Raw genomic sequence first — 23508 nt, 5'->3', positions numbered from 1 at the left:
TGTCTCCAACCCATATACGTCAGGTGGGCTCTGTCTGACAGACACAAGACCACATCTTAACCACATCTTTAAAAGTCTCATTTCCAGTCTTTCTTGTGATTGTTTGACATTTAAATCCAATGTCAACTAATGAGCAGAATTATAACTGCAAACATTATAGCAGGTGTGGCCTCACTGGGAAACACTCCACTGTCCACTTGAGAAAGAAAGGATGTAGATGTACTTTTTCACATCACATCTTGGCAAATCTCAATTCCAACATCATCTTCATCCTCCAAATAGTGGGATCTGTTAACCTGATCAGGAAAAGCTGAGAAAGTAGGAAGAGAGAGCACATGATTTTCAAGTATCTGGGAAATATATTAGTCAGCTCAGCCAGGTATGCACAGTATGTCCTATGATTGCTCCCTTCAAGCAATGTATTTGACTGAAGACGGCAGGAGTGGAGGGAGAAGAGTTGATAGATAAAGCAGGCCGGGAAGGGATTTGGATGGGGAGGGGCAGGGTGTGGCTGAGGCTGGCTGCTGCTTCTATTTGCTTCTGCAGAAGCAGATATAAAATAGTTATTATACACATGAGGTCTCCTTCCAGATGCCATCCTGAAACAACTGCACAGGTATCACACAGATGTTTTATTTCAACCAGACTCTAAAGCAGCTGAGGTCAGTGATTAGTTTCCCATCCCTGCCTGGATCAACACTGTGGCCTCCATTAATGCAGCTGTGTACTGTGGATGTGAGGAACAAACACACAAGCTTGTGTCTGCTTGCTCTGGTCTGATTACGCGTTGGTTATGAACAAGAACAAGCCTTGATATTTCAGGGATACACATCTGGATGGTAAGATCAACCTGCAGTAAATAATTTATATTTCATTAAACTAAAGCCCCAGTGGTATCACTTTAAATATATTTAGCAAGTACCTTTCCATGAATATCTTAAATCAACCACTTGTTCACAGAGGTTTGCATATTGTTGTACAATAAAATCAATCTGTATGGTAGCATGTCCCTTCAAATCTCGCTTGACTTGTACTATTACGATTCACAGAACAACGTCACGTCAGAGGTTAAAGAGGAAAAGCAGGTTAATGTGAACTGGGGAATACATCTGTAGTTTCATTGGAAATGTCTGGACTTGACTAAATTGTAACATAAAGCAGACATTACTCCAAAGCATATAATTGTCTTAAGCATTACAATATGGTTTTGTCCTAAAAAAAATAAAAATAAAAAAAATACAAGAACAATGAACAATAAAAACTTCATTCTTTTCATTCAGTCGGGGTTGACAGCAGACACAGACTGTGGCCTGTAAAGACTCCAAGCCCCATTAGCTGCTCAACAGACTCGATCTCGACAAGAGGCTTTTGTGAAACACAAAACTGCAACTGACCAACAAGACACGGAGCAAACAGAGCAGACCTGCACCTACAGGATGCTTTTCTGAGTGTGAAGTCGTTAGACGCCGTCAGATAAGAATCCAATTTACAATGGGTAGACCCTAAACCGGCAGATTTTCTTTATTGTTGGCACACACTCGTGGCAAAAGATCTGTGTGTATGCACACACCCACACAAATACTGTATACATATATATGTATATACATTTACTGTACAGATATTCTTCTTCTTACAGCTACAAGACAGACACACGCTCAAACCTAAATGACTTATCTTATTCACACACAACCATAAATTCCTGGCACCCAGCAGAGAGCGGTGACCACACATCGAGGGCTCCAGATCTCTGACATTCCAGGGGAAACCGATGAGGCCCCCAGACAGCAGCCAGTCACCGTCAACAGCCGTCTGTCCGAGTAAAGACCTGTGTGACCAGTGAGCGCTAAAAATACAACCTCATATCTGTGTAGTATACGCCCTCGTAAATCTGTCCCGCTGGCCGAACACTGACCGGGCAACTCGCTGCACTCAAAACTGCTGTATGTGGACTCAGCCACCTCGCACACTATGCATCAGCTGTCACGATCATCAGCCCACCTGATCAAACACATATCCATTTGTCAATCATCTGCTTAGTCCCAACACAAAACCACACAAATCATATTTCATTGAGGTGGAAAGAGTACGGAAATATTCTACTCATGTAAAAGTACCACTATTTTTGATAAAAAATGTACGTAATTTTAAGTACAAGTAAAAGTATTGGTCTAAGCATGTGCTCAAGTTAAAGGGAAAAAAGTAGCTTGTTACTAACTGTAGTTACTTTTTTCTTGTGTCGCGCAAAAATGACAAGGGGACACAAAGCTCAAATTAATGGTTTTTAATTAACAAAGTAAAGTGCTGACAAAATAAAACAGGTGTGATTGAAAATGTAGCAAAGTGCGGTACTTCCAAAAAAACATACTTAATTAAAAGTAAAAAAAATTTAAATTAAAATTAAAAAAGTACACCAAAAAACCTACTTAATTACAGTAATGCGAGTAAAGGTAATTATTTACTTTCCACCTCTGGATATGGGGACTGATCATCTGCCATTTTCACACAAAAAAAACCCATCACATCACATTAATCAGATAACAGTTTGTGATAACTTGTCACACAACCTATAAGAAAACAAAATGCCAAAAATCCTTCCACAATGGACTTGTTTTTTTACTTACTTACTCAAAATGTGCCTGCCAAAAATGTATGAAAAATGACCATTTTAGATTAAATATTGTCCTGATCTGTACACCATCATATTCTACAGACAGAAGAAAACATAATTGTTTCTCACAGATGTTATTCAAATGAAAGAGAATAATTATGTAAAAATGTCCATTCCCCCTCATATCGTGCATCATATCGTACTGTTTGCTGTGGACCACATTCTACTGTGCTCTTGACTCCAGTGATGGTATTTTTTTTTTGTGAGTTCTTGAATAAAGACCAGAAGGAAAACTGCATGGATCTGATTAAGCCTTTTTTTTTTTTTTTTTTTTTTTGCCGACATCAAAATGTGAAGGTGCTGACCCAGTTGTTGTGCTGAGCTGTGGGAAAATTACCAGAAAATGGAAGTTCACCTCAGAGCCGAGCATGGGCTCGACTTTTACTCATAATGTGGTCGTATAAAAAAAAGCTGCACCAATTTATACTCCTTTTACATTTTTGTTGCAAGCAAGTAAATATATTAGGGGTGACAAAGGGCAGAACTGAGGACACAACACACACACACACACATGCATTACTTTGAGGGAATTCATGGGGCACATATAAAAACACAGGATATGAACAGTGAAGCCACCAAATGAGACAAATGGGACATGCAGACGCGAGGCTTTTCGCGGCTTGTCGGAGGCCCCCACTTACAAGGTTAAACACTCCCCTGTCTCCTGAAGAAAGACTTTATGAGCTGCAGCAGAGCAAAGCAGACGAGTGGAGGATTAACAAGTGTCTCATCCTCAAACCCAGAGTGAGTGCTCAAGCCTCCCAGAAACTGACTGCAGGGTTTTCCACAGAGCTATGTAGGGGTGGTCTCTCTTAAATTAATGATCAAACTGTACCATATATCAGTGTTTCACAAAATTATTATATGGGGACCCTACTTTTGTGAAATGACAAGCCATGAACCCATTTCACTATAAATAATGATTTTTCTCACATAGTTCAACACAGTTTTTATGGCCATTCCTGTGATAGGTAAACCAGATTTTCCAAAGAGATACATGTTTGATTTGATTGTAAGCAAACATGAACACATAAATCTTGCGTAAAACGGTGGATCCTGATCCGGTCTCTGAGAAATCACAACGCACACACATGTAGCATGCTCTCATGTGCCTCTAAAATGAGGGCTACAGGACCACCAGCGCAGCAGGACTTTAGCCAGTGACTACAGTGAACTAAGTGTGCTGAGTGAATCACTGCACTGCACATAACTCTACAATAAAATGTACTTTTACCCAATCCTGAAAAGTAAAATAGTACAAGGAACGGCTAATCGAAACAATCCACGGCCATTAATGTTGCTATTTTGGCAAAAGAATCAACGCACCAGAGAGTCAGTAAGTGGTGAGATGGGCCAGGGGGGAACAGTCAGGGGGACACAAGCCCCATCAAGATCCTGGAAGCATAAGCCAAACAAAAACATCAATCTGTCATGTCCTTAACATCTTAAATTCTCAGCCCCCATTTGTCTTGCATGTCCTCCAACTGCAATTCTCATATTGAAGTGCCCTGACAAGTGTCATTAAGGTGGATACTGTATCACGGCTGGTTCCAGAGCTGCTGCTCTACAGCTGAACCTGAACTTTGACTCTCCGTGGAGGGAAATTAGATGAAACTATATCTCTGGTCTAGGGTTAGTGAAACCTAAGTGAAACCTGCACTCTGATCAAGTCTTGATCTATCAGTTTTGGACTGAAGACTGAAGGCCTTCACACGGGAAAGTGTTTTTTTTTCTTCTTCTTCCATATGTTTTATTCACTCCAGTCCAGCTTTACCATCAATGATGGAATTTCACTGAGCGATATTGGGGCTTTTATTTGTTCAGGCATACCTAAATATGCACATGTGCACAGTTGGGACTTAAGTGGTTGACTAAAACCCCTTAAACCAATTAAGCTCTCCCATGTTGTTCTGTCTTGGACCTACCAAAGTATTTCTTTACTTTTTCTTTGCGCCTGTTAAGACTTAACTTATAAAACTGGAGCGTCCAACGTTGAAATTCAAACAACAAGTATCTCTATGTTTCTCAGGATAGAGGTTTGAAGCCCTCAGCGATATTCCCACTCTGCACACAGGAAGTGATAATTGTTTTATGTCCAGACAGGCGGCGCTAACCGCAACGTTGTGCTAGTAAAGGAAGACGGCTGCACAGTGATGGTTGGAGTGTGACTGAAAACAGAGAAGTGCCAACGAAAAGCTTCCGAAAGTGAAGTGATAGTATTTCTCTGCAGATGAATGACGCAGCATACAAGTGCTGTTACATTGTTTCTGTTCATGAAGACCGAGCAGAAGTCAGTTTATTTCTACGGAACATTTCAAAACAACTCCAGTTGCCCAAAGTTCTTTACAAGCAATAAAAACAACTAATAAAGGAAATAGAAATAAATATGCACTCAGTTAAACAATAAAAACATTGTCCGAATTAAAAATGTGCTATGCATGAGCAAAACAACCAACTCGGTCAAGTGAGTGTTTTTTATGGTCTAAAACAAAGTATCCTTGTTTAAGACGAATAAAATAAATGTGTAATGTATTTGCCAACTAATTCCTCAGGGTTTTGTAAGCAGGGGGTGTGCCCTATGGCTTGGATTAGGAGTAGCCTTGCTGGGCAGTGCATTCTGGGTGTTGTTGACCTTCATCTGCACGAGCCAAAAAAACATGTTCTGCCTTTCTTGGCCAAGAAGGCACTTACTTAAAATATTATTTCACATTTCTACTACATAGATGACCCAGCGTTAACAAAAACATCTCTTTCCAGCGGTAAAATATCAGAATCAAACCCACAACCTTCGATCCACCACTGAACTTCCGTCGCCTCATGAAAGAATCCACAGTACCAACCCACGCTGCCATTACTATAGCAACAGGAGACTCATAGACCACTATGACCTGGCCTGCACGATACAAGCATTAATTATAAAGACAGTATTATTATTCGACAAAACATGCAATAAAGTCCAGCTACTGCAGAGGGGCTCTGCTGACATGAAGCCATACCAGTGTGCAGTGGGTAATGATGTGGAACACGCTGTGAGCCTACAGCTGGAGCTCATCATGACAGATATGTGATCGAATTCTCCCGGCCAGTGTGTGTGTGTGCCAGCCAGGCTGTATATCAGAGGACTCATCCCCCTTTTTACGGCTCTGCCTGTCCACTACAGCAGGTAATGCATGAAGCAGATGCAGCTGTCAGAAACAAGAAGTGAGGAGTGGCCTTGGCCGCAGCCGTTTGATGAGTCTGGGCCCGGGCCACACTCGGCATGCTGGGAAAACACAGCAGCACTGAGCGGACAACTGTGGCCGGGACCCAACCTCATTCTATCTGTCATCATTATCAGGAGACAACAACGTGGAATCCGTTCGGTCAATGCCGCGCCGCCTGTCGGCATTAATGCTAACAGAAAGTGAATGTAAACATTTTACAGGCTAATAGAAAATTTGGCCAGTTCGTCATCCACATAAATCCTAAAGATATAAAGAGAATTTCCTGTTATTTCATCACCGTCTCCTACCTATGCGGAAGAAGTGCAAACCACGTACTGGGGACTAACAAGTCCAGGCAAATTTTTTACCCTCAGCTGGGCCCACCACCGCCAGCAGAGAAGTGTGTGGTCAGTGATCGCCCTTTAGAAATACACACACCCTTCTCAAATGCACTTCCTTGGTATAAAAGGAGAGAAGTGGCAGCTGAATGGAATTCCCACCATAAAGGGACCTTTCTTTCTTTCACTGCTCGTCTGAAATGAGTGACCACAGTCAACGGAGTCCCGGTTCCCTCAGGGATGGATTTGTCAAGTGCTCGTGTGCGCGTGCAAGTCCTGAGAAATGTTCCAGTGTTTCCGCTTAACGACGAATATAAGATACAGGATGTAGTGTTTTCTTTAACGCAGAAAGAACAACATCCATGCTAAACATGTGGAGTTCTTGTTTGCCACAGGAGAATATCATATTTACAAAATATCAGAGGGATTTTATGCACTTCTTATACAACATAAGAGCTGTTATACAAGTACTAATTTACTCCTGAGCCACATTTCACTTCAGTTTATCGTTGCACATTAAATTTAAAGCTGCGCTGTGAGACATTTAGTGAATTTTCTTGTGGTTGTTTTTGTTGTTGTTGTTGATGATGTTAATATTCTGCCTGTTTGGTTTTCATGGACCGTGCATTGTAACATTGTTTGTATTCTGCATTATTCATCTGATAACAATAATATCCGACCTGGCTAAGAGAGAGCGTCTATGTGTATACACACGGCGGAGTAGTGGCTAGAGTAGTGGCATGTTCTCCCCGCGTGTGCTTGGGTTTCCTCCCACCGTCCGATAACATTCTCCAACCCGGGATCAATAATGTGTTCATATATTAATATGATAATGTGTCACGCGGGCTCTATTTGTTCAAAGAGTGAATGCATGTGAAGAGGAAGTGCATGTTAAACATGAAGTATGTCATTTAAGACACCAACGCACATTTTCATTTCAACCGTTGCCTGCTGAGCCGTTCCATCGGGAGCGCGGTGCTACTCAGCACTTTTTAAGTATCTCCATGGAGCCACCTGAGACGGGACAAATCATGAAGGGGAGCAAAGCTCCAGCAGCACACATAAAGCAAGCTGAGTGCCTGTAACAATGAGTAACTGTTTGGTTTGGCCTACACTCGACAATCCGGGGGGGGACAGAGAAAAGAAAAGCATTAAAGTAACACAATGTAGGATTTGGTCGTAAAATACACAACGTGCATTTGTTGACAGGCCAGTCGTGCTGATGAACCCTGGAGCAGGAAAACAACCATGTCTTCAGAGGTACAACAGCATATGTTATAGCATTTCATACAAATGTGATAAGAGTGTATTGTTTTTTCAAGATATTAGAAAAAATGACAAAAGAACACTAGTGCTTAAGTTTGTGTAGTTTGTGTTTAGAACCTACTGCTCATTGTTTGAAATGTATAAATTCACATAATGCTGTTTGATGTAGTCATGTTGGGAGAGATGACTTCACTAACGAGGGTGTCAAACGTATGGCCCGTGGACCAGAACCGGCCCACCACAGCGTTCAATCCGGCCCACAGCATGAATTTGTGATGAATTAGAATCAAATCACAATGTGATGTGTAAATGGTAAACTTAGGCATAACATTGTTGAAATTGCATATTTTAGTCAAGTTTTTAAAAGATACTTCATTAAATGTAAAAGAAAGGGAAGAAATTCGGAGTTCTTGTTGTTCTATTATGGTTAGTATGCTATTTTACTGGTCTGGCCCACTTGAGATCAAATTGGGCTGTCTGTCTGTGGCCCGTGAAATTAAGTAAGCTGCTGTAGATGGTAAACTATTTATATTTACTCATCTAAAGCTCTTATTCTATCACTCTCTTTAACGCTCTTTGGTTTCTGTGCTGCCTTTGCAATGACATCCACTCAATGAATAGTTCTACCTGTGTTACTTTGTTGCTCGATGCAGGTGATGTGGGCCCACTCAAGCTTTGACGGCGATGCCATTCACGCTGTTGTAAGTCGATGTGCCATCAAAATCGTCTTGGAGACATTATTTGAAGGTCAAAATCCTAATTTTATTGCTTTAAAAATTAAAAACTTGGCTTGAAAAACACTGCGAAATACAGGGTATGAACCTTTGAACACCTTGATCTGTCTCGTTAGTTTTGGTCGTAAGAGTTGATAGTCGGGAGTTTCTGACTCTGACAAACCAATCTGACGGTGACACAGCATCAGATTCAGAAATATGAGACGGAGGCCAGCAAAGGCACCACAGGGGCCAAAGGTCAAACGGACAGGTTGTCATTCATACCACATTAAAGGTGTCAGGGAGCAGAATCAGGAACCACACAAGCGGATACGTTTCCTATAATCATGCAATCAACAGAAGACGCGTCACCACAGCAACCACACGGCCTCAAGTTTGGTTTCTATGGAAGGTTAAAATGACAAAATAATTGAGAATTCTGATTCTCTTTGAACACAACAGCAACAGTCTAAATGTTTACATTTCATCTTTCACTACGGTGGTTAAGTGTGTAAAAATCTATTCACTGCTTCGGCCTGGATAATGGAACTAGATTGGAAATGATATTAAAGCCAGAACTAAAAGAAAAGTAAAAGAAACCACAAGTTAGTGAGCTGCTGCAGGATTTAAAACAGAGCAGATCTGAAATCCTCTCAAAACAAGATATTTCTGCCATTGCTGCACCAGACACCATCAAGCAGTGTGTCACACAGAGTGGATTATGCTTCACAGAAGCTAATTAGCTCCTGCACAGAGCTAGAAACCAGAACCACATCAAAACCAGGCACTTATTCCACATGGATCTCAACTGCTGCTGCTGCTGCTGCTGCTGCTGCTCTGAAAACTGAAGCCTTAAGGTTGTTACGTCAGTCAGTTAACAGCTAAATGATGCAACAACATGTCTGATTGTGACGACACTCAACGTGGGTGTAAAATAAAATCAAACCTGTTCATGTCAAATATTTAACATCCGTCTCACTGTCAGCTGTCACTGTTGTTTGGGCTCCAGGAGGTTATTAAGTGTTAAATGCATGAGTTCTGCCAAACACAACAAAACAAAAACAAAATGAGAAGTTTGATTACGCTGGGAAACAGTGTGGGCTTCACTGCTGGACACGCAGGGAACGGCAGTGAGTGGTCTTCATACATTAATGATAAACACGGACAACAGAAACAAAAACAAAAGACGACACACAGATTAACTAGTAATAGCGAATAAGAGAGGATGGTGTCATTGGATGTTTTTTTTTTACAACTCCTACTGTATTTTATCAGCAGTGCTTCGAGTTCAATGCTAACATTAACGTACTAACATTTGCTAAATAGCAAAACTTGTGTTGTGTCGTGTACATATATGTGGATATAATGTTTATGCAATTATTTCTCTGATCCATTATTACACTGTTCTAAGCCATTTTTTATTCTAACCAGTTTTAGGTCATGCAGAGTGAACCAGATCAGCTGCTGCTGACTCTTCCTTCCTCCCATGGTTCCCTCCTGCTCACTGCTGCTGCTGCTGCAGTGATGAATGGCTGTGCTACTAACTCCCGCTACAGTCTCAGCCTCGCTCCCTCATGCTCTCTGTTTTATCGGTGAACTGGCAACGCCGTCTCTTACTGTGTGCATTATGTATATTCCTTTATTATTGTTATTGTATGTATCCGTTGTGTCCACGGCAGAGCGCCCGGTACCAAACACAGAACCTCATCAAATTCCATCACCGTGTTACATTTCAAAGCCAAGAGCAGCTCTGATATTAATTAAATGATCCAGATGTTTTTATATTATCTCTTGGCTTGTACGTTGGGTGATCTCCAGTTCAAATGGCGAGACCAGCTGAGAAAATCTCAGACGGGAAAGAGATGAGGGAGAAAAAAAAATCCCCTTTCCTGAAAAGCCCCCAGCAAAGTCTAATGCAGGAACATTTTTCTTTTATGTGTAATTGCTCAGTCTGTAGTTTCCATGGTTTATATTTTTAATCAAACTATACCCACGTGTAGAGTAATAATGTTGAAAAAAAAGAGAGATCAGAGTCTTTTCTCTTTTGATTAAATGGTAATGCCGCTGGATTACAGCGCATGGCAACTACAGCAGGTTCTGCATCATCAACTGGAAAATGACATCACTCTACAACATGTTTGAAAGAATAGATCTCCAGCTTCCGCCCAAGAGGAGAACGATAGCTTGCTGCTGACCTTCACTTCACTTCACTTCACTCCATTCCAGTCCTCCACATCACACAGGAAGAGCTTAACCCTTGTGCTGTGCTGCCCTCTGCTGCTAAAAGCCATCACTACAAATTCCAGACTGAACACAGTTGTACAGCCTCCACGAAAAGGTGTGAGGCCAACATTTAAAAAAAAAAAAAGACTTAGATGTGTAAATATGAAGCATGACAACAAAACCCTTTCCTGGTGTGTTTTGGGAATAAAAAAAAGAAAGAGAGGGGGGTCCTACCGTACACTTTCCTGCCACACACAAAGAGGTATCATTCAGTCCACATGGCGTCCCATCTATCACTCTGTCCGACTGCCGCACGTAGAACCTGAACCCTATGGCCCGACAGTTGAGTTCACAGTGTTGATCCACAGGAACTGAAAGGAGATTCATGAGATGGTTTAGTGTAGTCACTGATGCTGAGGGAAAACAAGGAGGGACAACACAACTGCATACGCACGACAAAGATGAATCATCTCAGTGTCGAAACGTTCTCATACACACGTCTCAGTAGGGCACCTTCTCATATATATATATATATATATATATATATATATGTGTGTGTATATATATATATGTATACATATATATACGTTTTATGAGTAAAAGATCTGAAAAAATGAAATAAATAATATCTAATCTAACCCTGAATAGAATGTGAATTCAACATAATTGTTTTAAGTTTACTGTTCATTTGACCAAGTGGAAAAAATGTGTGAAACAGCCCTTTAAATTGTAAACCACAGTGGAACCACACACCTTTAAATGGTTAAATGTTACATCATACAGTGACATTAAATTACTGTGGTAGGTACTAATGCAATTAGTATGCAGGTCTGCTTAAGTGTTACCCTCAGGCTGTATTCTGTCTGATTCAAACTCAATTTTAGTCCAAAAAGTTAACATTTAATCTGACCTGATTAAAGGTCCACAAGTTTAAGGGAATCCTTAATATAATCTCATTACTGTCATAGCTTTAAAGGTTGGATGAAATCAGCAGTAAGATTTATTTAAAAAAACTAAAATTACACTAAAACCAGCTCCGTGATTTCAAACACAGTGGAAGTCCTGCTCGTTCTCTGCATTCTGTTCAGGTGCTTAATCAATTAGATCCGCCCGTGAGTCTGAAAAGTTCGATATATCTTAGAGGGACACACAAGAGCACGTTTAAACACTGTTCAAGATGGGGTGTCAAATGATCCGAAAGGATACCTGCGCTTATTTCATCTCTCCATCTGCGTTAGCCGTCAGTCAGTGCTGCAGTGCAAAGACAGGAGCTCACAACACACATCTGTGTGACAGGATATTCATTTGGAGGCTTTTATTTCCATTACTTTCCTCCGAGAAATGACATTTCAGGAAGTGTTTTGCCGGTTGCCGGGATACGTCGAGTGAGCGAGATCAGAGTTTGCATGAATAAACATTTATCTGTGAGGACGCAGACAGATGACATAACGCAGGCCGTTACAATAGAGCACACCTGAAATCTTTCATGTCAATGTCAGGGAGCTGAGAATAGCCTGAGCTGTAACACTATGTACAGTACTTTTTTGGCTTATTTATGATACTTAATTACACACAAATGTAGAATGCAAGATACGTGGCTGTGAAGCCATCAAAGTATTATGTAAGTTCATTCTCAGAACCCTTTATTTCGTTTTACTGGCGATGTTCATAGGGTAATGTAGTATCTCGGACCATAGGTTTGGCCACAGCACTGCTTTTTTTGTTTGTTTTAGGTAGATAATAATTATCAGTGAAATGAGCACCACATATTCTGAGCGTCTTATCTTACTCAGCTTAGTATAAATATTTAAACCAACAGCAACAAGCCAGAGCTTTCTTGTTGCTGCAGCCACAAAAATCGCACGTTTGTGGCATTTTGATGCTAATTTCCCTCACTCTCTCTCTCTTTCTAAAACAGCTAAAACCGCGCGGCTTGTGACTTGACAGCGGTTTTATTGTTCTAGCGTGTTAACATAACATATGCATGCATGCTTGTGGTTTAAAACCCGTTAGTTCTGTGACCCCAGCTCTCTCCCGGAACTACTTTTCTCCGCTCCGGGACCGGATGAAGGATTTAACCACGTTACATCCACTCTACTCCTGGTGTCTGTGTCATGCAACTTAATGTGGAAAAATCTGAACTATCCCTTTAAAAGTACTGTTTTCAAACTGTATTTTGACCGTTTTTGATTTTTTTCTTGTCATTTCTTTTTATTTTAAAGCTTGCATTAGCTCCTTTTCCTTAGTCAGACAAAAACTGTGTTTAGCGCAAATGATCAGATTTCTCATGTTTAACTACGATAAATATTACCTGCTAATAAGCACATGTTACTATTGTCACTGTGAGCATGGTCATACGACACTGTTATCCATGTTATTACATGACTTTATTTTTATGTTTCAATGTCGCTGTAAATATATATATTAGGGCCACACGTTTTCTCCGGGTTCTCCCGAACATGCAGATTTGGGGATTAGGTAAATTGGACACACCATGAGTGTGAGAGTGAATGGTTGTTTGTCTCTATGTGGCCCTGTGATGGACAGGCGACCCTTTTGCCCTATGTCAGTTGGGATTGGCCCCCCCCGCAACCCTCGTGTGGAGAATAAAGCGGTATAGAACATGAACAGATGGATATATACAGTACACAAATAAACCTACCCTCATTGAAAGGCTCCCACTCGTACATTCTGCCCATGAAAGGTCGGTTATTGTGAGAGAAGCACTGAACAGCCCTGAAGTGTCTGCTGGATGAAGGACAGGCCTGAGGATGGAGCACACACACACACACACACACACACACACAGATTCACACAGTCACATGACTGCTGATCGCACGTCCTACAGAAGCAGGTGTTGATGCACAAGATGGATTCTATGAATCCTATGTTCACATCTGCATTATTGCTGAGGTATGTATTCAAGGTACAGTGTGTCAAGTTAAAGTTGCAGCTGAATATCCCTCACCTCACCCTTCCATCCCGTACATGATGAAGAACTTAAAGGAACTTTGCAATTAAGAAAAAGCATTTATAAATTGACAGCCCCCCCATGTTAAAATGTGTCCAATAAAATATGAAATCCTACTTTATTATTCACATTTTATGTATTTTAAGGTCAATTTTATCAGTGTAACTGACCCCAACAGTCTGGCAAGCTCTGGTCTAAGTGATGAATGTGATTGTGATCACGTTAAATTCATTAATGCACCTCTGGCCAAGACGTTGATGACAGTAATAAAATCTTACGTACGTCACTGTTGCAGATGCTGTAGTGAGAATGTTCGCCTGTACAGAAAGAAGTAGGTAAGGGGTTATATGGTCTCTGATGATGCTGCTGCTGCTGCTGGGACCCAGAGGTCTGTCTGCCCGAGTGCAGCTCCTGCTCCTCAGTCTGCTTGGCTGAACCAGGCTGGTAGAGGGGGGCCCAGACCTGGTTATTTGTGGATTGCTGTGCCCTGGGACGCATGTAGGGTATGCTGTTGCGATGGAGGTTGTTTGTGGGGTCCAGGTTGTTTGACCTCTGGCCAGCGTGACCTCTAGCAGTGGGGTGGTTTGCAGCAGCAGCAACAGCAGCAGCAGCAGCAGCAGCAGAGCGTCTCTGTCTCTGTCGGCCTGTGTCCGTCTGCAGCGGAGCAACATAAGGTGCTCTCCCGTAGCCGTACCTCCCTGGGGTGATTTGACTGAACCTCCTGAAGACAGAAGAGGAGGAGAATCAGTGACAGCACAGATCGACCGAGATCAACACATGTCCCTACGTACTTCAACAACAAAAAAAAAAAAAAAATTTCAGTTAAACATCCTCTTTGCCTGAGAAAACCAAACTAAGACTTTTGAGAAGCGCAGGGACCCTGGTAGCAGAAATCAGGGAGCTTTTGTCTTTATTTGGCTCCTGGGTTCAATCTCAAACAACCCCCGTTACTCAGCTGTCAGTGCTATTTGTTTAAAGGCGAGCACAACAGGAGGAAGGTCAGAAAGTTGCAAAGCACAAGCTGAGCCTTTGACTCTCCCAATAAAAGACTGAAGGGCAGTGAGACGGCCCACAGTGACAAAGAGTCACTTTTAAATCAGACTGCTCAGCATGCAGCACAGGCGAGTTAAGGACTTGCAGATTCAGACACTGAGTGCTGCAGTACTGGAAAACACTAAATATTCTTCAATTAGCATAGTGACAGTACAATTGATGATTATAGACTTCTTTCTCAGCATTTACACTTTACTTTATTTTTTTTGTGTTATTTAATGTCGCTTTGAGGTTAAAGAATGAGACATGTAATGATAATTATCTCCACGGAGGAGGTCATGGTTTTTGGTTTCCGGAGGAAGCGTATAATGATGATACACTTCAGAAAGAAAGAGAGGGTAAACTATTGATTCCGTAGGAAATGGAGCTGACTTGGTGGAGGTTTGCTCTCCCTGAGTGCTTTCTCTGGTTACAAATGAGTTTATATTTGATATAGCTCTGATAAAGCTCTCAGTTGCTAGTAAGAGAATGAGAGTGGCATCACAGGCACGGGTCTCTTCTTTTTCTTCACCATGGTTAGATCATCGTGGGAATATAAGAAGGCTGTAGTCAGCCTTGCAAAGTGTGAGTGTAACTGAACGAAAACCCCCTTCGCCATGAGTGATACCTTCGTCCTCCTGGTCGCGGCTCTCTCCTCGGCTCGCTGCGACGGCTGCTGTTGTTGGAAGGTCTGCCCGTGTTGTGGTGCTGAGACACTGATGGCTTCATGGCTGAGATGACAAGACCCGGGTGCTGGGGATGACCTCCGTGACTTCTTGAGGGATACTGGGAGGGAGAGTAAACAGGCAGACATGGCCTGCTCTGCTCTTGTACGCCGCCTCCACAGGTGCGGGAGCAGATTGACCATGAACCCCAGGTGCCCCAGGAGCCGTGCACTTCTCCATGCTCAGCTCTGACCTCCTGTTGGGGCTCTGGCCTCTGATGAACCTGTATGATGACAAAAATAACTGATATAAAATGAATCATAACTTTGACGCATAAGAAGACGAGAAAAACGCATTTTTTAAAGCCTGAATAGGCGACCTATAAACACACACCACCAGGATGTCCATACAAGGAGGTGTGTATTATTCCCACAGCAATTTACCATGGGTGCTTGGTAAATGCTTCTAACTTACATAAACTTTAAGTCAATTTTGTGTAGTGTTTGTTATTGGCTAAATGGCTATATTTTGTTGGCCAAAGCAAATCAGCATCATGTGTCGGTCCATCTGCTACACTGATTTCTAAAGATCAGCATCAGCATTAGGCTGACGTTAGAATCACACATGCAAAGAAACAGGATTGCGCCACAAGACGTGGATTGATGAAAAAGCTTCCATTGAGAAGAACTGAATCTGCTAGAAGATACTGGCCCTGTGTAGAAGCTCGAGTCAGTGACCTCATCTGATTAACATGTCTATAATGCTCCTCTGCTTCCTACCACTGTTCATGAAAAAGACTCTCTGTTCATGGCGATAGAGCCCTGATTTGGATATTAGTGTCCTATCCCCCATTGGCTACCTGCATTTTAACTGTTGACTCTATCCCTCTGTGCAGCTCTGTCAGGGATGTATTAGCAGTGATCACTGCACTCTCTGTTTGAGGAACCTGCCAACAGGAGTCCGGTGCCAAGCCGGCTTTGTCCATGGAGCTGTGTGGAAATCCTGCTCTTTAAGGAGCACTTTGTCTCCATTCAAAGAAACCTCTCTGGGCAAACACATGGCCGTAGTAAAAGTTCAGCTGTCTTTGACTTTTAGCAGATGGAAAGGGAATACAGAAGCAGTAGGGAGACTTGGCAGGAAGCTCTTTCCCTGTCAATCAGCCTGCGAAGCTATTCGAGGGACTTCAGACCTCCCTCCACCTCCTCTGCCCCACTGCAGCCTTTGAAACTCAACGCCACTGTCGTGTCTCGGGTCAGCCACAGGTCACACAGCTGGATTCCCGATGGAGACACGCGGAGCTGACTCAAACCAAACCACCGACACCAGATAGTTGATCTGTCAGTGTGTGCCGTACACTCGGAGCACCCGTGTTGTTCCTGTGGCTCCGGAGGAAAAGAGAGGGTCTGCTGATATTAGCCCTCACTGTCAGTTCAACAGAACATTTCACTGTCTGTCATTGCAGTGTCACAGCTTTGCACCCGGGTCACGTGATATTCATACTAATATGTTAAAACAATTTCCCCTTGGGGATGAATAAAGTATTTCTATTCTATTCTATTCTAATGCCAGAAGTTGGTGTAACATTGCACTAGTGAAGCGAGACAGGTTGGAGAATGACTGGAAACACAAAAAAAATTAAATAACTGTCTAAAAATAAGCAGTTTGACGTGATAAACACATCTCGACCCGACTCACCTCTGCGCTGCCAGTGTCTACACACAATACACACTTGCTTGACAGAGCCCATTTTCAGATAAGGTTTGCAGCAGCAATAAATAATGTGTGGAAAAGTGGAAAAGAAAATGAAAAACATTCTGATCACACATGTTTAAACACTCTTTTTGTGCCACACAACTTCTACTCACCTTCCTGTGATCGGCTGTGGGTTGGCAGTCCAGAGAGTCTGACCAGAGAAATAGCAGCAGCACACAAACTCTGCGGGCAAATAAGAAGTTTTACTAAAAACAGCGTTTCTGTTTTGCTGTGCAGTGTTTGGACAAACATGGTGCAGTATGTATCATCAGAGAATGAGCCAATCACACAGCGCTACCTGACAACGCAGACGCGGGCTCCGTGCATGGCTCCTGGAGACTTAAGGATGGACACTTGACTGGAAAGACATAGGTTCACATTAACCTGAGTGTCCCGACACAAATGCTGCCTTTTGTGGCCACGGTTTCCGACCTCTATGTCTGTCTTCAGATCACTGTGGGCTCTGCTTAGCAGTTGAGTCTCTCTGTCAACAATAAAAATCACATTACTTGTGCCTACATGATTAAGACTGACAGACTCTCTCCACACACACACACACACACACACACTGACTCAGTTTGTCTTCTGCCCACTTGACCATGTCAGTTGACCTCCTCACCTCAGGCTCCTAATGAGACCCCCCTGATGAAAGACTGTCTGCCCCTGTAACAGCAGGTCTGAGACCCAGTGAGGAAAGTGCTTTGACCCCCTGACCCCCAGACCATGTCTTGCATCTTGTCAAAATGACTGTCACTGAAGCAGACAGTGCTGCAGACCTTCTAGCGCTCGAACCAGGAGAGAAAACAACACTCACAGTAAACTTGTTTTAGTGGCGTGACACTTCTTGACTTCGTGCTTTTATTTCAGCAACGACATCGACCGATAACAGTCCAAACGCACACGTACCTGCCTGGTGAAAGTGTGCGCCGCCGCCGCCTCACTGTCCCTTCTGACCCGTGCGTCCTACGCAGATCCACTACTTCCACGCCCAGGTATCCACATGGTGCAAAGGGGAATCCGAGTGGAAATGTAGCAGGGTTTCCCTCCACACACCTCGCCGCTGAGCCATGTGAGGCAGGAAATCCCGATCGGCGATCAGAGTTTGAGACTTAACTCCAAGAGCAGGAGAGAGTCCGGGGGCTGATCATCACGGAGATTCCAGCGAATCTGCTTTGACGCACGAAGACACAGCACAACCTCCCTCTGCTGCGCCCCCTGCCGCGCGCGCACGTGCGTGTGTCTCTGTGTGTGTGTGTGTGTGTGTGTGTGTACTCTTGGGCACCTTTTCTGTAGTCCTCATGGAGACCAAGACTTGGTCCAAATGAGGCAGCACCTTATTTCTGAGGAATTGGTTAAGTTTAAGGCTAAGATTTGAACTGTGGTTAGGTTAAGATTAAGGGTAAGGCATTAACACTTCCATGAGGCTGTTTAAATGAATGGAATCCAATGCAGTTTACTAAAGAATAGCTGCACAAACCTGTGAGTGTGTGTGTGTGCATACACACTTGTTTCTGTTCCAAACACCGACCTTGTCAGGAGCAGTAGTCCTCATAGGGACCAAAACCTGGTCCTCATGAGGCTGACCCTAATTTCTGAGGCTCGTGTCAAGGTCAGGATTAAGATGTCAACTGCGGTTAGGTTAAGGTAAGGGTTAAGCCTTAACGGGTTATGGTTAAGGTTAGGTAAACATCAAATTGGAAACCAGGCGAACTCTATTCCCTGCATTATTTAGGAGACAGAATAAGTAGAATAACTCTATTGTGCTGTAAATTCACTCATCCCTTTTCTACAATCACAGCATCGAGAACAGTGCTGAACAGGCTGTGCAAACAAAATGGATCGACACAAAGCAATGTGTTGTTTTTTTTTTTAAATCAAAACTAGCTATAGCTTTTTCATGGCAAACATTTTTACCGTTCAGTTACTTGTCAAAGTTAGAAAGCAAAGCAAAATCAACAGCAGACCATCATTTAGACCTTCAACTAATCAAGTACCCTTGAGCAAGGAGTTGATCTCCAGTGGAATGGATGACATTGGACAGAACACCTGTCCGCCCCTGTGTGTGTGTGTGTACACATGTGTGTTACTCCTCCAGATCAGTGCTGTGTTCTGCCTGATTAAACAAAGACCTGGTCTGAGTGAAGGGAGCAGGAACAGGTGGTTAAGAACTGGTCCAGCCTTCAGGGACATTCCAGTCCAAGTTCACAACCCTCAGAGGATCCTTCATTAGGTTCTGGACCTTTCATACACACCGCCTCAGCCTCACGTTAGACCAGCGGCACTGAAGTGTGATAATGCTGTCCTTCAAAACGCCTGAAAAAAGAACCAGAGCATGAAGAATATAATATGTTATAGATGTGGAGGAATATGAGGCCCGGGTTTGTTGCCTGGTTTCCAGGGAGAGACAAAACAGTCACACAAACCCTGTAAATAATCTGAGTTATTACAGAATCTTTTAATTCCACTTATATGACATACAATCAGCTGTAAAGAAAGAGGAATCCTTGTCCTTTGTTTGTACCCTTCTTTTGACGTCAGACAGGAGCCACTTTCCCCCTCCAGCTGCATGTTAGGTGACCTTTCCTCACTCACAATCCCCAAACCTTCATCTTAACAGCATTAAAAAAAGAACATCATTTTACCTAAGTGTAAAGACAAGAACAAAGGTATCTTTCACACTTAGTGTTATTACAGAATCTTTTAATTCTGAGTACAATACAGAAAATCAGTGGAAAACAAAGGAAAGTCCTTGTCTTTGTGCCCTTCTTCTTTTTTTTTTTACATCAGGCAGGAGAAAGTGAGTGGTCTATGCATGATAATAGATTTAAGACAGAAAGAAATTAATTCTATCGTCTCGAGAAAAGAGACACGAGTCATATTTTCAGCTGATGAAGGTGATGGTGAAGAGGGGCCATTCAGAAAGACTTTAAAGTGCAGACGACGCTCTGTAAGGACCACAAGTCACAGTGAGTCCTTTTTAACTTTCAAGTATGTTACAGACCAGACTGTGTTTTCAGTGAAAACCTACATTCAAATCAGGACAACTTCTCTAGACACATTTAAAACACTTATCATCCAAAGATGGAAGATTTTTAACAATCGATAAAGTCACTAAGTGATGACGTGTTACATTGGTGGCGTGTTAGTCTGAGCGTGAGTGGTCCTCGGTAGAACTAATGTCCACGTGTTTTGGTCCTCATCACTTGGTCTCAGAGAACTTTGCAAGGCTGGCTTGGCAAAAGGCTGCTCGATCCCTCATGTCCAACACACAGTCTCTCACCATCTCCGCAAACATGGAGGGCCAGAGCTTGTGAAGAGCCTCGCCCTTGAGATTTGTGTCTGATGCCCGTTGAACCAACTCTTGGAGGAACTGCTCCACCATGGCGGCACGTTCTGACGACTCCACGGTGTTTTCCTGTGAGGAAAAGAAAAGAATCCCTTGTGATTAGAGCAGTGATAGGAAAATCCATAGAATAAACACACAATTATCTTCTAAAATATCTTCAAACATGTACTTTGAATGTAGCCATCGCAGGGAATTAAATGTGGTAAAAATCAACTTTTTTACATTTGTCATTTATGCACATGTGCACAAAACTCTCTTGGAAAACACACAGCCTCCAAACGTTTGTACATCAGAGAGGAGTTGGTACAGAGTTTGGAAAAACTGCGACTACTTTAGTGATTAAGGCTGCTAATATCTTTCCATCTGAAAAAATTACAGAGTAGCAAAAATGCTACGGTTTTTTTTTTTTTTTTTTGTTCAGTAAATTTAAAACTCTCAGATGCCACGTTGGCAATTACCCCAAAATCTCTTGATGTTAGTCAAGAGATTTGACTAAATCTCTTGACTTAGGTTCAAATCTCTTGACTAAATCTCTTGGGACTAAGTGTAAGGGGGAGTGTGGGTAATATCAGTTCTTCTCAGTGGTTTCAGAAGATCCCAGAAATCACTCTCTGATTGTTATGTGGCGGCTTGCATGTTACGCATTAGCTGCATCTTCTGAAAATATTCAGTGTCTGGTTTCCATTTGTGAGCAAACATCTAGTGACAGCATTGGAATCTTGGTTTTCAGTAAACTCATTGGCTTGATGAGAAATCTGTCACTTCATTTTTACAGAGAACAAAGTCGTTTTTGTGTCTTTGATCGGTACAAACGATGCCAGTAACATGTCTTTGCTCAATAGGTAAAGTTGTATTGAAAGTGAAATCATAGATTTATAGTGCACACTACAAATAAAAACATGTACACCTGTGTAATATTCACGTGCAGCTCTCTCTTTCTAATCAGAATAGTGCAAAGAATGAAAAAACATTCCACTGTTTTGCAGATGGAAAAAAACCTTGTTGATTTGCAAGATCAAAGGAAAGAGCTGATATAAAGGCTCCAGTTAAGTCTCCATCTTCAACTGTGCTGAGCCGAAAAGCATCAGCAGATGGTCTACAGCAGCAGAAGACCACATTCCTGTCAGCCAAGAACAGCTCCACAAAACTGGACAGTTGAAAACTGGCACACTGTAGCCTGGTCTGATGAGTCTGGATTTCAGCAGATGGCTTCATCAGAATTGTTGGCATCCGCAGCATGAATCCATGGACCCAACGTGTCTTGTGTCATGAGTCCAAGAGTGATGGTCTATTGTTCTGGAACATGTTCATCCCATCCAATGGCTACGTCAAGCATGATAATGCTCCATGTCGCAACCTCAAAAGTTGTCTGTAACTAGTCTCATGTTGGTGTCAGTAAGTTCAGTCAAGTGCAGTGAACTTCAGTGAGTCTCTCCAGTCCCCAAATGTGAATCCAGTGGAGGATTTGTGATGAGGAAGAAAAGGAGATTGCACAATGCAACTTAGTCCCATTGACATGAAGCAGAAGCTCCAAAGGACAGTTTCCAACATATTATTGAATGACTACATTAAGGCAAACAGAGGTCTTACCTGGTGATAGCACAAGTATATGTGACGTTAAAGCCAAGCACCACTGGTGTTTTGTGTGTTATGTACTGCCAAATATTAAAGACCGAGTCCAGAATCTCTTCTGAAGCTGAATGACTCCAAAACAGAGATTGATGTAATAACTCCCTAGGCCCCAGTGCTCGCTGAGTTGACAATCTTTCCTCTGGTCTGTCATCCAACAACATCCTCAGCAAATCTTCAAAAAGGTCGATCCATGCTTTTATTTCATCCTGACTTGATGACTGCAACACATTTTGTCACGGAATCATCAGACGTAACTGAATTCATAGACTGAAGCTTGTGCAGCCAGGCTTCTCACATACATATGAGGAAAGAACCACATTAGATACATCCTTTCTTCCCCTCACTGGTTAACCTATGAGTTTTAAAAATATTTTACTGCTTGGTTTTTAAAGGGTTAGGGTTACTAAACCTGCCTTGTTATTAGACAGCACCAGGCCTTTGTTGTTTGGTGCCCTCAGCCCAGAAATCTCAGTATCGCTTTTTAAAACTCACTTTTATTGCATGGGCTTTCTAAAAACTGTTGCTAATTCTTTTATTTAGTTTTATGGTGTATTGCTAAGAATAGCACAGTCTTGTGTTGTGTTGCCACGGTCCCTTGTGGTGTTGTGAAAACAGCAGTGCCAGTGGATAAAAGACGACTGACCTCAGGACTCTCTGCACTGCAGTCTCTGCTGGGGTAGTTGAACAGTGCTCTGCTCAGACCTTCTCCCAGGAGCTTCCCATTGTCACGCAGCTCCTCCGGACTCAGTCCTGGCCGCCGGCCTCGCCCCTCCAACAGGAACTGCAACTGACGCTTCCTTCGAGAAGAAGAGCAGCCAGACACAAGAGTGAGTCACAGACACACGGTGGGGAGAAACAGTGGCAGCAAAATGAGTAACAGCAACATAATCAAGGTGTGCGCTTGTGTCAATCCACACTCTCCACTTGAACACAATGAAACTATGTTTGCCGTGTTCTCTGACGGACACCGAAACTCATGTGGCAACAGTGACCAAACTGCATGAATGAATAAAATATTAATCATTTTTTAAATTTGAATCCATTTCAATGCGAGTACTTTAATTGCATTCTTGTCACTCAGCAGCAGGATGTGTGCACTTAGAAACGCAGGAGAGGACTTAAGTGATGTAAACTACATCTGTCAGTGTGAAATCTTTTGTGATACAATATTGCACCAACATGTTCCACAGGCCACTGCCAGGATGCTGAGGAGGCTGCAGGCAAACAACATTCCATATAGGATAAGTCTGTGTGTGTGTACTTGTATTTGTTACATCTTAACACTGACCTTGTCAGGACCAGCAGTCCTTTATAGAGACCAAAACCTGGTCCTAATGAGGCAGAATTTCATTTCTTAGTAACTGTTTAAGATCTGTATTGTGGTTAGGTTAAGGTTAGGGTTAGGCTTTATGTGGTTATGACAAGATTAGAGGGAACTTGGAAATCTTGGTTAGGTTCGGGTAAGGTATCCAATCCAACTTGATTTGTAAAGCACTTTAAAACAACCAACAGTGAACCAAAGAGCTGAACTAGACAAGTAAATTAAATCAAAAGACATAAAAAAGTGGAAAAAAAAACCCACAATAAACACAAGCCGTTTTAACTATTAATATTTAATAGGTACTAACTATTAATGGTAAAGTATGGTCAAGGCTTTGGTTGGGCTGTCCGCATGAATGAAAGCCAGAATAGCTGTGCA

At 42.4% G+C, this 23508-nt stretch overlaps 2 protein-coding genes across 3 annotated transcripts in view; both read right to left on the bottom strand.

Annotated features, from left to right (window-relative positions):
• Nucleotides 1-18008, bottom strand: part of LOC131459230 (thrombospondin type-1 domain-containing protein 4-like) — a 51536-nt gene extending 33528 nt beyond the window's left edge. The window contains exons 1-7 of the mRNA XM_058628774.1: nucleotides 17738-18008; nucleotides 17130-17315; nucleotides 16945-17014; nucleotides 15043-15362; nucleotides 13665-14103; nucleotides 13074-13176; nucleotides 10646-10782 (exon numbers count right to left, since the gene is read on the bottom strand). Coding sequence (XP_058484757.1) covers nucleotides 10646-10782; nucleotides 13074-13176; nucleotides 13665-14103; nucleotides 15043-15362; nucleotides 16945-17014; nucleotides 17130-17158 — 1098 coding nt within the window. The 5' untranslated portion in view covers nucleotides 17159-17315; nucleotides 17738-18008. The remainder of the gene's footprint in view (nucleotides 1-10645; nucleotides 10783-13073; nucleotides 13177-13664; nucleotides 14104-15042; nucleotides 15363-16944; nucleotides 17015-17129; nucleotides 17316-17737) is intronic.
• Nucleotides 18009-19514: 1506 nt separating this feature from the next.
• LOC131459232 (leucine-rich repeat-containing protein 49) overlaps nucleotides 19515-23508 on the bottom strand; it is a 37983-nt gene continuing 33989 nt past the window's right edge. For both annotated transcript variants that reach the window (XM_058628777.1, XM_058628776.1), the window contains 2 exons: nucleotides 22453-22606; nucleotides 19515-20246 (listed from right to left, as the gene is read on the bottom strand). In XM_058628777.1, coding sequence (XP_058484760.1) covers nucleotides 20031-20246; nucleotides 22453-22606 — 370 coding nt within the window. In that variant the 3' untranslated portion in view covers nucleotides 19515-20030. The remainder of the gene's footprint in view (nucleotides 20247-22452; nucleotides 22607-23508) is intronic.

The sequence above is a fragment of the Solea solea genome, chromosome 5 (assembly GCF_958295425.1).
Source record: "Solea solea chromosome 5, fSolSol10.1, whole genome shotgun sequence".
Taxonomy (NCBI): domain Eukaryota; kingdom Metazoa; phylum Chordata; class Actinopteri; order Pleuronectiformes; family Soleidae; genus Solea; species Solea solea.
Note: the sequence above shows the minus strand (reverse complement) of the source record. Positions and strands in the feature narration are given on the sequence as shown.